Source organism: Trachurus trachurus (genome assembly GCF_905171665.1).
Source record: "Trachurus trachurus genome assembly, chromosome: 21".
Lineage (NCBI taxonomy): Eukaryota > Metazoa > Chordata > Actinopteri > Carangiformes > Carangidae > Trachurus > Trachurus trachurus.
Window position 1 is genome coordinate 28,397,374 of NC_139899.1, and position 13,764 is coordinate 28,411,137.

General features: G+C 44.1%; 2 protein-coding genes across 2 annotated transcripts; both read right to left on the minus strand.

Moving 5' to 3' along the window:
• LOC311004095 (uncharacterized protein) lies at positions 1-13,296 on the minus strand (the record flags this gene model as incomplete). Its single annotated transcript, XM_083996042.1, has 6 exons — positions 1-276; positions 370-612; positions 777-822; positions 5,933-6,201; positions 6,295-6,537; positions 13,264-13,296. The coding sequence occupies 6 exons, from the start codon at positions 13,294-13,296 to the stop codon at positions 1-3; spliced, it is 1,110 nt and encodes a 369-aa protein (XP_083852168.1).
• On the minus strand, positions 12,531-13,162 carry LOC311004824 (gamma-crystallin M2-like; the record flags this gene model as incomplete). The annotated part of the gene is made up of 2 exons (XM_083996993.1): positions 12,914-13,162; positions 12,531-12,809 (listed from the first exon to the last, which is right to left on the minus strand). Exons 1-2 carry the CDS (start codon positions 13,106-13,108, stop codon positions 12,531-12,533), a joined length of 474 nt encoding a protein of 157 aa, XP_083853119.1. The 5' UTR covers positions 13,109-13,162.
• Positions 13,297-13,764: the final 468 nt, after the last annotated feature.

Here is a 13,764-nt window from a genome sequence, read left to right on the forward strand (position 1 = left end):
TTAGCAGGAGTCGGTGATGCGTCTGATGGAGCTGAATCTCATTCCATCGTAGCCCATGTCCCTGAAGCTCCTGTACTCGCCGGGCCTCAGGTACATCATCCTGCCTCGGTAGTGGGGCTGCTCGTACATCAGCCAGTGGCCGTCCATCACGTTGCAGGACTGGCAGTCGGACATGTGGTAACGGTCCTGGATGTTGTCGCAGTCCTCGTTCAGCTCGTACATCTGACCGCCGAAGTTCTCCATCTCGTACAGCCTGATTCTGTAGGAACCCTTGTGCTGGTGCGAAAACAAAAACGTAAAGTAGTTAGTTAGTTATTCTGATGGAAACATATACGACAGATACATAGTGCTCTCTTTGATTGCTCCTACCATGGGGATGTTACGGCAAGACCTGATGCAGTCACCGAAGCCCATCATGCGCTGGTAGTCGGAGTACTCGCCCCTCCTCATGAAGTACTGGTTTCCCATGTAGTTGGGGCGGTCGTAGACCATGAAGCAGCCGCTCTCCACCTTGCAGGAGTGGCACCTGCTCAGGTGGGAGGCCATGTCGGCGCAGTCGCTGCTGGTCTCATAGCTGCGACCCTGGAAGTTCTTGTCCTCGTAGAAGATGATCTGAAAAGCAAAAAAAGGATGCATTAAAACAGACGGTTCACAACCTGAACCACAATTTAGATATTTATCATGACTAAACCCCATGCAGAGATTTAAATCCATGCAAGGACATCGTGAAAAGCAACAGTTAGTGAGAGTAAAATATCTACGATAGTAAAACTCACCTTGCCGTGCATGGTGGCTGATACTATGAGTGATGCTATAGCAATCCTATCTGGGATTTAAGCCTTTTTTATACCTAACGCAGCATTCAAACAATCAATGACACTATTGTATGGAAGCCATGAGTCAGCAGCATGCGATGCTCGTCCCTCTGTTTGTGAATGCTGATGGGAAAGGGTTATTATGCATCCTCTCTCACGCTATCATTCTAGATCAAATGGCTTTTGTTGTCTGTCCTGTCACAGTCAATATGATCAAGATGCTCTCTGGTAAAGAAATGGCATTAAAACATACAGAAAATACAGGTTTGAATTGCCCTCGATTTATAGTGTGGTTGTGCTGTATTCTTCACAGTTGCTGTTGCAATTTTATACATTTATATACATTATTCAATGCAAAATTCTCTATTTCATTCATCATATATTATCTATTTATATATATATTATATATATTTTCTTGCACACACAGATCAAATCGTTATTATCAGTCAGCTGTTTGCATTTTACAGTATTTACCCATATTTTGCATATTGCACATGTGAAGTTTGCAGTATGAACCTATATTCTTTTACATTACATTACAGTGGTTTGCAGGAAAAAGGGCTGTAATTATTTTTTAGTGAAGGCAGTGCTGTGGGACAGCATTCACGTTAAATGTTAACTACACCAGAATCACAATTACTACTTTATTAACAAATACATAATTACAGTAAATCATTTCACATACACAAATATAATGATATTACCCCCTCCATATTCAAAATATAGAAATATACCTCATTGATAATAAACATGGTTATAGTTAAACAGTTATCATGCCAATATAAATATGTCAGCATGCATACCTCTAATGCTATTCTTATTGTTTATACAAAATTGCTTCTTGGGGATCTTAAATTGATTTTAAACATGACAATGGCACTTTTACCCATTTAAAAAACAAAACAAATCAAGAGACGAAAGTGAATATGTGAGATATTGGAGTTAAAGTTCTGCAGGCCTACACTGTCACAGTCATACTGACAATTTGGCGCCACTTGCTAATACATTTTATTGGCACATTACAGTGTAACTAAAGTTTTTTATATAGTTTTGTTTACAGTCTTAATAGCTCTTGGTGAAAGTTTGGGAAAAATTGTGGATTATAAAGACCTGGAAGGTACAGTGGCACTAATGAACGTATGAATGTTGTGCATGATAGTTTATTTTACACACACACACACACACACACACACACACACACACACACACACACACACACACACACACACACACACACACACACAGACACACACACACACACACACACACACACACACACACACACACACACACACACACACACACACACACACACACACACACACACACACTGTAGCACTGTATCACTGTATACAGAAAGAATGATGTGTATTCTGGCTGTAGATACATTTATTACAACAGCTTTATTACTTGTTATACATGACATTCATCGTGTTTTAACATCTCTTGGATCTGATTGTACTGATCCGAATTAGTAAACTCTATTGACTAAATTATCTCATTTTATTCTATTTTAAATCAGGTTTATAATAGAGTGCCAAAGCGGAAGCAGCCCCATGGGTCCTCAATTCGAAAAAAATCTCCATACGAATGAATGGGAGTCCAAGTTTTATTTTGTGATCCGATTGAATTGTGCCATGAGAAAAAAATATGTCCTCTCAGACTACAGGTCGCGTAGGTGACGTCACACACCAAATTTGTAGTCCGCAGAGCGTAGTCACACAAAATACATTCTTCTGTTGCCGTTTTACGATAAACTGCTGATTTCTCGGCATGAAACGTGATGTTTTAAACAGGTAGAAGACATATTTTTTTCTCATGGCACAATTCAATCGGATCACGAAATAAAACTTGGACTCCCATTCATTCGTATGGAGACTTTTTTCGAATTGAGGACCCATGGGGCTGCTTCCGCTTCAGCACTCTATATGCAGACATTTGTGTGGTGTATAAGGTCTGTCATTTTTAATTAAAAATGTCTTCCTTTCACCTCAGTGTGTGATGTGTCTTCATGTGTTTTTGATATATTCTTTGCACGTTGAGGTTTTTCTATTACATTTTTGCCTTGCACCTGTTGATTTTTTGGGGGGATGTGAATGCACTTTCCTTAAACCAGCACTAAGTAACTTTTCAACCTTCATAAAATATTTTCATAACTTTTGTGATGATACATCGACTTACAACAAGTTGAATGACACCTCTGTCGTGGTCTGAGGGGGTCTGTATCTCTTTCTCTGGCACTAAGCAGCTTTGAGGAGCATGGTAGGAACCCTGCTCTCACTTTACTTTCACTTTCACTTTTGCGAGTCACAACAAGAGGAAACAGGCAAAATGGTACTTTAGCAATGGATTATGTTTGTGTTTTCACTTTGAAATGATCCACTGGAAACAGAAACTTAGTTTTGATGTCTTCTGTTAATTTTAATGCAGGATATTTACAGGGCTTCATGCTAGTGTTCATGGGAAATGGAGTCTTCCAGGCAAAACACTACCGCTTTGGTCCACAGGCGCCGCCAAACTCAACCAAAACTGAAAGTTCTTTAGTATTGCTTTAATTGCCTGCTTCCAGAATAAAACTGTTGTGGTACTGTTGTAATAGAAAAATACATGTTTATGAATGTTTTAGCTCCTCCTTCAATGTGTTTATTTCTGACTCTGGGTTTGTACCTACTGACCTGAATCCTTGGATCTACAGTAAGAGCGTTTTCACACCTGAAAGTCTGAACCAAGGTTGGTGTTTCTGCTACATTGTCTGCATTTGATCCTACTGTAACGGAGGTCTGCGGGTATAGTCACAGTCACAAGGTACCAGTAAGGAGAAGTGATGGCATGTGGCCATTAGCGGTACTGAAGTTAAACTCACTCACCCACAAAAGATGTGCTAATCCACTTGCCAAGTGGTCATTGACCTCTTGGTGAAATGGTTAGCATCGTTGCCCGTGGTGCAGGAGACCTGGGTTTGAAACCTGCTCAGGGCAGGCCAGACAACATCGGACACACTATACTAAAGAAATGTTTATGTCATATTTACGTCCTGTCCTCATCACCTGCGTATGCTGCGTCTCTCTTCACTTGACATTGACTGGTTTACAAAACAGGCGTGCGTATGATGTAGTCGTGTCACCAAAGTTCTCCGCAATTTGCTCAAATCTCCTGGCAGTACAGCTGTCATATAACACTATGCCCCCCTCATTCATATGATTCTCTGCATGTGTATAGGTTTGTGTGTAAAAAAAGGAAAAAGAAAATAATAGGAAAATCAATAATTATCCAGTTATATCATTGCTACCAGCAGCATCAACACCATCACGCCCAATATGGAGCCTAGTTCAGACTAGAGACATTTTCTTGGGATTCCCGTAATTCGGGAGTCAATTTACCTATTAGTCACTTGATTGGGACATGACAGAAAAATTTTAACGCGAGTGAACGGGAGCGGGAGTCTGTTTAATTTGCAAGTGGTCTCAGTTGAGGCTAAACTGGTAGCGATAATTTAACAGGTGGTGATGTTTTTATCCTTGAATTGAGTGAATGTTGGCCTGTGCTTGTATTTTGTTTTGGTAACCAATGACTGCCTATCACCCAATAGGCAACTGGCTAACAGTTAGACTGCTTAACCTATTACAGTAGCTTGTTCCAAATTCGGATTCACTTTGCAAAGTAGACCTGAGTATACGTTGTGATATTATGAAATACGGCTCTGTAGAGCTGTCATTCAGCCTGCAATGCACGCGGGGCAGACAGGATCCGTCTGTCATCACAATTGTTTACATGGTGACTGTGATGACGACTGTATGTTCGAAAATTAAAAGTATCCTTGCCGCAAACCATTCACTGATAAACAAGGAGCTGTATTTAAAGGTAGAATCTGGAGTTTCAAACTAGGACCCTCCTCTCTGTGGGCAAACACCCGGCCGTCACCAACAACGGGAGCCTCCAGTGTTATGCTGTAACGAGCAGGAGGGCCGTTGTGGTGAGCTGGGAAGCGGATGTTAGTGGCGAATGCTAACTGCTACTGCTAGCCAAAAGTTAGCATTGAGCTAGCTCACCACAACAACCCTCATACTTGTTACCACTCGAGGCTTTAGTTGTCAGTGACGTCTGGGAACCCGTCCGTGGCTCCAGCGCTTCACTCAGACTGTATTTATTTTTCTTTGCGGTCCTGACTGCTGATGATTGAAGTTGTTTATTTTTCGTTTCGTTGTCACAACTCGTTTACAAGGGGGTCCTATACACATAACATCAAGACATAACACAACTCAGCACGTTACAAGGGAAACAAGACAATACAGACAATAAAATAAAAAGACAGGACAAATTGCAACCAAAGTTTGTACAAATGTTTGATGGGATATGGTGACGGAGTGAATGAAAGCACGAGCAAGATGTTTCAAGATAGGAGGATAGGACTTGATTAAAACAGCTTAGTGATCGAGATGATCTAATACCCAAAGGTAAATGGTTCCAGTCATTTGGTCCTTTGAACATAAATGATTTTCTACCTATTAATTTACTATTGTGAGGGACTGAAAATGGATGAGTAGCTAGTAGGAAAGGAAATCACCAACTCACTCACTTCACTCAGACTGTATTTCTTTTTCTTTGCAGTCCTCACAGCTGCTGCTGAGAGAGAGAGACATGCTAGCACTTGCTAACATCTGGGACAGCTAGTGGTGCTAGCAGCCCTGAGCCCTCCTACTCTGCTGCACGTAGCGTCACCTGAGCTGTGTCGGCTGGAGAGAAAACACAGACTCTCTCGCTCTCCACCCAGAAACGTCCCTGTGCACAACAAAACAAAGCAAAAGACCAAAATAGCCTACAGGCAGAGGGAGGGGGCGCTGCAGACACAGACACCACCACACAGGACTAGAAGGTGATAGGTGATGATTAAGACAGATTTCATTTCAATAAGTCTGGAGTTTATTTTTGGGCAAAAAACTCCAGATCTAACCTTTAAAAATCTATTCTGTCACAAACTAAAAATCAGAGAGAAGATTTTTTCTTAGCATCTCTTTATATTTTGATCGTTCAAATTTCGTAAACATGAAAGAAAAGAAAGGAAAAGGCTGTTTTGTTTTATGTTTCAGTTTTTATTTGGAAATGAAAGTGTCTAGCACATGTCCATGATGCGCCTCATGCTCATGAACCTCTGGCCGCTCATTCCCATCTCCCTGAAGCTCCTGTACTCGCCGGGCCTCAGGTACATCATCCTGCCTCTGTAGTGGGGCTGCTCGTACATCAGCCAGTGGCCGTCCATCACGTGGCAGGACATGCAGTCGTTCATGCGGTAACGCTCCTGGATGGAGTCGCAGTCCTCCATCAGCTCGTGCATCTGACCACCGAAGTTCTCCCTCTCGTAGATCTTCATCCTGAACTGACCTCTGTACTGTTGTTTTCAAGAGAGAATCAAGAAGGATTAATGTGTGAAGATGAGGTTTTGCGATGTATTTGAATTTAAATGACACTGTTTTATTCCTACCATGGGGATCATACGGCAAGACCTGATGCCACCGGTCATTCCCATCATGTTCTGGTAGTCGGCGTACTCGCCCCTCCTCATGAAGTACTGGTTTCCCATGTAGTTGGGGCGGTCGTAGACCATGAAGCAGCCGCTCTCAACCCTGCAGGAGTGGCACCTGCTCAGGTAGGAGGACATGTCGGCGCAGTCGCTCATGCACTCATAGGAACGACCCTGGAAGTTCCTGTCCTCGTAGAAGATGATCTGGAGATCAAGGGGAGAAATCAGTTTTCAGATTTTGAGTTGACAGTATAAAGAACAGGTTTTAAATTAATTCATTTTTGCTATCTTGCATTAACATTTGTAATTAGAGTTTGAAATTACCTTGCCCATGCTCATGTCTGTGGTGGTCATACTTGTAGATGAGCTGCTGCTGTTGCTTCTGCTACTGCTGCACTGCTGTCCTGCTTGGTTTAACCCTTGCTTTTATACCTGACCCAAACCTACAGAGTCAGTGGGCCCCATTGTTCAAACCCCTGACCCAGCAATATGGTATAGAGAGATGTAGAGGCCTGTGTGACTGTTTCGTAACATCACATGATTGGGCCCTCGAAGACTTTAGAAATTTTTACCCTTTTGATCAGGTACAACAAAGCCTGTTTTTCCAATTCTAACATTGTTAAGCCTTAAGCCTATTACAGTGTATTATGTCTGACACACCAGAGATAGTTCAGTTACAGAGCAGTAACTGTCTGAGTCAGTTATTGTACCTAACAGTAATGATAATATTGAAATAATTGTCATGATGCCTCATAATTAACAGCTGGTGTTTAAACTGTTTTGTGCATCAGTGTGAATCTAATGTGGATTTTATTATGAATTGTAGTAACTCAAACTTAAAGCTGAAGAACAGAAGTGAAATATATGATACATATGATTACATTTTAACACAATGTTATTCAAAAGCTAAAACAGCACATTAAGAGTTAAAGACTGTTCTGAAATCATTTAATTAGAATAAGAATTATTAATTTATATCTCAATTTTAGTTGTAGCTATCACTGTGCTCTGATACATGATTTGATTTATAAAAAATGTTCTAATTACTTTTTATTTCTTTATGACCTGAAGCACACATGTATTTCCACATGCCACTAATTGATCTTACAATCAGAAATAACCACAAGGCACAAGGTTGCATATTATACATTAATATTGTTTAGAAAAAAGTTTTGACATACTAGACAGATATAGGCACCCTGATGTTTCCTACGTTTCCAAAGTGTGGCGTTAAAGTCAGACAGTGACCAGCTCTGCCCATGTCCAAGCCAATTATTATGTATTTAGTGGAGCCAAGATTTTGGTGAATGTTAGTTTTATAACTGCAGAAAGGAAATGCTTCTGTTAGTGTCATTAGCACTGCTAGGCATCTTGCTTGAAGGCTAACCCAAGGGTAATTCATTTCCTGGCTAGTTAGCTAGTTTAGAAGGCAGGTGCCCTGAGTGCAGACATGGATACCTCCAAATCAATGCTAGCACATAAATGTTACTAAAAATTAACTAATTTCTGATAACAAGCTGGACTGGTCCAGTCTTATGGAGGCAATGTACAAGTAGGGTCAAAGCAGACAGTAGACTTCAACATCTGCAGACCTCTTCTGTGCGCCTTCTACCAGACTGCAGTGGCCAGTGCACTGTTCTTTGGTGTGGTGTGCTGGGGGGAGGGAGGGAGCTCAATGGACATCAACAAACTGAACAAACCGATCAAGAGAGAGAGCTCCACTATTGGCACTCAGATGGACTCAGTCCAGCAGGTGGCCAAGGTGAGGATATTCAGGAAACTGGACTCCATCCTGAGCATTGCCTCACTTCTATTCTAGAGCACAGACTTCCTTCCATTCTTACTTATGTGCCAAAAATTTGAATGAAAAATCGTCCAAAAAGCACAAACACCCAAACATGGGCGAGAGGTTAATACTGTCTGAAACAGCTAAGCAGCCAATCAACTGTGAACACATAAACACTCACTCAGAGTGTCCATGCCCTGAGTTGTGCAGAACTTTAACCCTGAGTAACCTGTACATTGTTTGTTTTGTTTTTGTTTTTTTAATATACTGTACCACTCTGGCTCTTTGAGAAAGCTCCAAGTGGCCATTAGAGGAACTGCAGTTTTTTGCATTTTTATGATGGCTTTATTTTTTCAGCCTCAGGGGTTGTAGCATGACTGCCATGTGTAAAGGTGATTTCACATTAGCTTTGAGTTTTTACTCAACATTTGCTTTATTTTTGTTGTGTTTTTGTTATCTACTAATGGATGCTACTGTGGGGAGAAGAGATTCTTCAGAGATGAGCTTCTTTCATTGAAAAAAGACAGATCTGGAGGACACCATCCTGTCCCAGATGAGATGAAGAGGTGCTTTTGTGGTGGTTGTCGTGCTGCTGCTGGTGCAAAGTTAAAGGCTGTGAGGTGGAGATGTCCTTTCGGTCCTTTCTGAGGTCAGTCATCATTGGAAATATGAACTCTCTGCCCAACAAGAGTGATGAAGAGCTGGAGATATTGGTGAAGACTCAGAAAGTAGACATTTATTTTATTTTTTCGAATCATAACAACACTTGTGTACATCCCACCCAATGGCAACTGCTTAAGTTCCATCTGACATTCTCCATGAAGTTGTTGCTAGGATACAGACTAAACATCCTGAGGCACTAGAGCACCGAAGAAGGAGGAGGCAATTCTGGACGGCCTGGATCATCCACTTCATGGCACCTTGACTGACCAGGAAAGCAGCGGTGGTGGACGGCTCCTCTCTCCTTGCTGCAAGATGGAGGAATATAGTAGTGGGGCAGATAAGCAAAATGATTTGGCCCCTCCACCAATGATCCTGTTCCACCCAGCTGCCCCTTCACCATCGGTCCTGCTCCATCCGGCAGTCCTCCTCCACCTGGTGGCCCTGCTCCATCCGGAGGTCCTGCTCCATCCGGCAGTCCTCCTCCACCTGGTGGCCCTGCTCAATTCGGAGGTCCTGCTCCATCCGGCGGCCCTGCTCCATCCAGAGGTCCTGCTCCATCCAGAGGTCCTGCTCCATCCGGCGGCCCTGCTCCATCCAAAGGTCCTCCTCCATCCAGAGGTCCTGCTCCATCCGGCAGTCCTCCTCCACCTGGTGGCCCTGCTCCATCCGGAGGTCCTGCTCCATCCAGAGGTCCTGCTCCATCTGGCAGTCCTCCTCCACCTGGTGGCCCTGCTCAATTCGGAGGTCCTGCTCCATCCGGCGGCCCTGCTCCATCCAGAGGTCCTGCTCCATCCAGAGGTCCTGCTCCATCCGGCGGCCCTGCTCCATCCAGAGGTCCTGCTCCATCCGGCGGCCATGCTCCATCCGGCGGCCCTGCTCCATCCAGCGGCCCTGCTCCATCCGGTAGTCCTCCTCCACCTGGTGGCCCTGCTCCATCCGGAGGTCCTGCTCCATCCAGAGGTCCTGCTCCATCCGGCAGTCCTCCTCCACCTGGTGGCCCTGCTCCATCCGGAGGTCCTGCTCCATCCAGAGGTCCTGCTCCATCCGGCAGTCCTCCTCCACCTGGTGGCCCTGCTCAATTCGGAGGTCCTGCTCCATCCGGCTGCCCTGCTCCATCCAGAGGTCCTGCTCCACCTGGTGGCCCTGCTCAATCCAGAGGTCCTGCTCCATCCGGCAGTCCTCCTCCACCTGGTGGCCCTGCTCCATCCGGAGGTCCTGCTCCATCCGGCGGCCCTGCTCAATCCAGAGGTCCTGCTCCATCCGGCAGTCCTCCTCCACCTGGTGGCCCTGCTCCATCCGGAGGTCCTGCTCCATCCGACGGCCCTGCTCCGTCCAGCGGCCCTGCTCCATCCAGAGGTCCTGCTCCATCCGGCAGTCCTCCTCCACCTGGTGGCCCCGCTCCATCCGGAGGTCCTGCTCCATCCAGAGGTCCTGCTCCATCCGGCGGTCCAGCTCCATCCAGAGGTCCTGCTCCACCTGGCGGCCCTGCTCCATCCGGTGGTCCTGCTCCATCCAGAGGTCCTGCTCCATCCGGCGGCCCTGCTCCATCCAGAGGTCCTGCTCCATCCGGCAGCCCTGCTCCATCCAGAGGTCCTGCTCCATCCGGCAGCCCTGCTCCATCCAAAGGTCCTCCTCCATCCAGAGGTCTTGCTCAATCCAGAGGTCCTGCTCCATCCAGAGGTCCTGCTCCATCCGGTGGCCCTGCTCCATCCGGCGGCCCTGCTCCATCCGGCGGTCCTGCTCCATCCAGAGGTCTTGCTCCATCCAGAGGTCTTGCTCCATCCAGAGGTCCTGCTCCATCCGGCGGCCCTGCTCCATCCAGAGGTCCTGCTCCATCTCTCTTTCTTTTTTGTGTCATTGTCTTGTGAGCTACTGGACTAATTTGAATTTCCCTCCTAGGGATGAATAAAGTATTCTCTACTCTACTCTACTCTACTCTACTCTACTCTACTCTACTCTACTCTACTCTACTCCCACCGGTTGGAGGGGACTACATCTGCTTCCACCTCCGAGGCAAAGTATGGTTGTGCACCCCTTCCATACACAGCTCATAAACCTAATGACTCATAGATTCATAGAACTCATAGACCTAATGAGAGCAGCAAGATTCAAGTTTGGAATTAATTTTGAAAAAAGGTATTTCTAATTAAAGCTACAGTTGGTAAGTTGATGAAAGTGAAAGTAAACTACGCGACTTGGTCGGAAATTTCAAGACAATACGCCATCAAGTCCCTTTATGAACCTCTGCCAAACGCCTCCCACACACACAGACACACACAGGTGCAGGCACACACAAAGTAGCCATAAACGCACCCACAGAAGACTTACCATATTATATTATTATATCCATAGCAAGCCTATGTGTTAATATTTATCTGTAAGGGGTCCACGATGATGCTATTAACGTAGGTGATCTATAAATGTCCTTAAAATACTGATGTAAATACTGAACAATGCAGAGATGTCAGTTCTTGGGCGCTTTTGCAATACCCATATTCCGCCATCAGGAGGCGCTTCCATTGAACCAATGCGTGTCATTACTCTCTTTTCCAGTGCTCTAGATTTTTGCAAATCGATTACAGGCTGTAGGTGGAGCCAGAGGAGTTGGATTTTGTCCTAAATTACTAATTTAATGTCTGACTATCAGAATATAGTGAAAGTTCCAGCAAATATGACTGATTAATTGTTACCAACTGAAGCTTTAAAGAATAATAAAGATAATCTGTGATTTATTAACAGCAATCTCAGAGAATTTCCAGACTATCCCTTTGAATGTGAATTCAAATGGTCAATGGAGTCTAAACTATGTTCTAAATTAGCAAATTTCCATAAATTAATATCAGAAATTGGAAATACACTTATACAATTTTTTTGGGGGAAGGGTTCTTATTTGGACCCCTGTTTCTGTCTTTGTTTTGTGTACGTGCGATTAGTAGACATAGTGTAGGGCTGGTACATAGTTTGAATCACGTGCAGCTGAAGTGACCCATCAGATTATTGTTACTGCAAACTCCGACATAGGCCTCTAATTGTCTAAATGGCAACACTCAATTTTCTATCAAATGTCCCATCATTCCAACAATTCGTGCCTCCTTTGGTCGGAATGACGGTATTTTTTTTCTTTTTTTAAACATCCTGCCTTTCGACAGTTCCTTTAATAGCGTATTTCTTCCCCCAAAGGATTTTGAACTGGTTGGGCTTAGGCAATGATGAAATTAGTTGGTTAAGTTTAGTAAAAAAGACCAGGTAGAGGTTAGACAGGCCAGATAGATAGAGTCCAGAAGTAGAGAGTCCAGATAAGTAGGAGGGAGTCACCTATTGAGTAACGCACATTTCCTTATATTGAAAACCTTGTCGGAATGGTGGGATGTTGGAATTTTGCTGACAGAGAGCCAGAAGAAGAGCGTGTATACGTAAACCGCGTAAACTACCGCTAGTCAGATGAATGACGCAAGCATATCCATAATTTAACACTTGAAATTATTACTTTCAGGTACATTTTGAGCAAATATTGGGATCAACTTGGACCAATAATGGACACTCGTGATGATTGTCTCGCTAATAGTGGTTTCCTGTCCATATAAAATAGCTTAAACAAATAGGCTATGTTGAATTTTAAAAGAGTGAATGAATGAATAGGCATTATTTCATTTTGTCAGTTGGGTAAGATACACAAAAGTCGAAGTACAGTGCAGTAATAATTTTATTTACTGGTGTTTGACACATGTAGTGAACATTCAGTCAACATTTAGTTGCAGGAATCGGTGATGCGCCTCATGCTCTGGAACCTGGTGCCGCTCATGCCCATGTTCATGAAGTTCCTGTACTCGCCGGGCCTCAGGTACATCATCCTGCCTCTGTAGTTGGGCTGCTCGTACATCAGCCAGTGGCCGTCCATCACGTTGCAGGAGCCGCAGTCGTTCATGCGGTAACGGTCCATGATGTTGTCACAGTCCTCGTTCAGCTCGTGCATCTGACCACCGAAGTTCTCCCTCTCGTAGATCTTCATCCTGTACTGACCTCTGTGCTGTAGAGTGAACATAGTTTGAGAGTTGACGTCAATATGGAGTCAGAAATACACTATGTGGTATGGTGAAATAATATAATATCTTATAGAGTTTTCCAGCTTACCATGGGGATCATACGGCAAGACCTGATGCAGTCCCTCATTCCCATCATGCTCATGTAGTCGGCGTACTCGCCCCTCCTCATGAAGTACTGGTTTCCCATGTAGTTGGGGCGGTCGTAGACCATGAAGCAGCCGCTCTCCACCCTGCAGGAGTGGCACCTGCTCAGGTAGGAGGTCATGTCAGAGCAGTCGCTCATGCACTCATAGGAACGACCCTGGAAGTTCCTGTCCTCGTAGAAGATGATCTGGAGAAAGAGAACAGTAATGTTAGGATGAAGAATATTATAAATGTATTATTATTATTATTTTAAATGGAAATTTACATTCATTAGAAAAAGATTTTTAACAGTACCTTGCCCCTCATGTTCATGCCGGTGTTGCTCATGTTGGCTGCTGATGAGTTGTTGCTGCTCCTGTGCTGCTTTCCTTCCTGGTTTAACCCTTTCCTTTTATACCTGACTGAACGTAAAGAACCAGTGCCCCCCCTCAGAGAAGCGCTGACTCAGCAACTTACTATTGGAGCCTATAGGCATCGAGGTTGAATCCATTTTTTTTTTTCACACACACTGGGTACCTCGCAGTCTTTAGAAAGGCCTTTTCTCTCATTACAGAAAGCATTCTCTGCTGTGCTTGTATGAATGGGCCAGATCATGTGACGACGAATTCCATGTATGATCTGTCCAGGGAGTATTTTTTTCTGTGGTTGGTTATTTAGAACAGGATTTGGTGTTTTAATTGATTTAACAGACATACATGGTCCAAAACTAGTAAGTTTGATTTTGTGTGTACAGTCAACTTCTGAGATACATCAAATTCACTGTATTGAATTAATAGTGCGCTAACATACAGATGG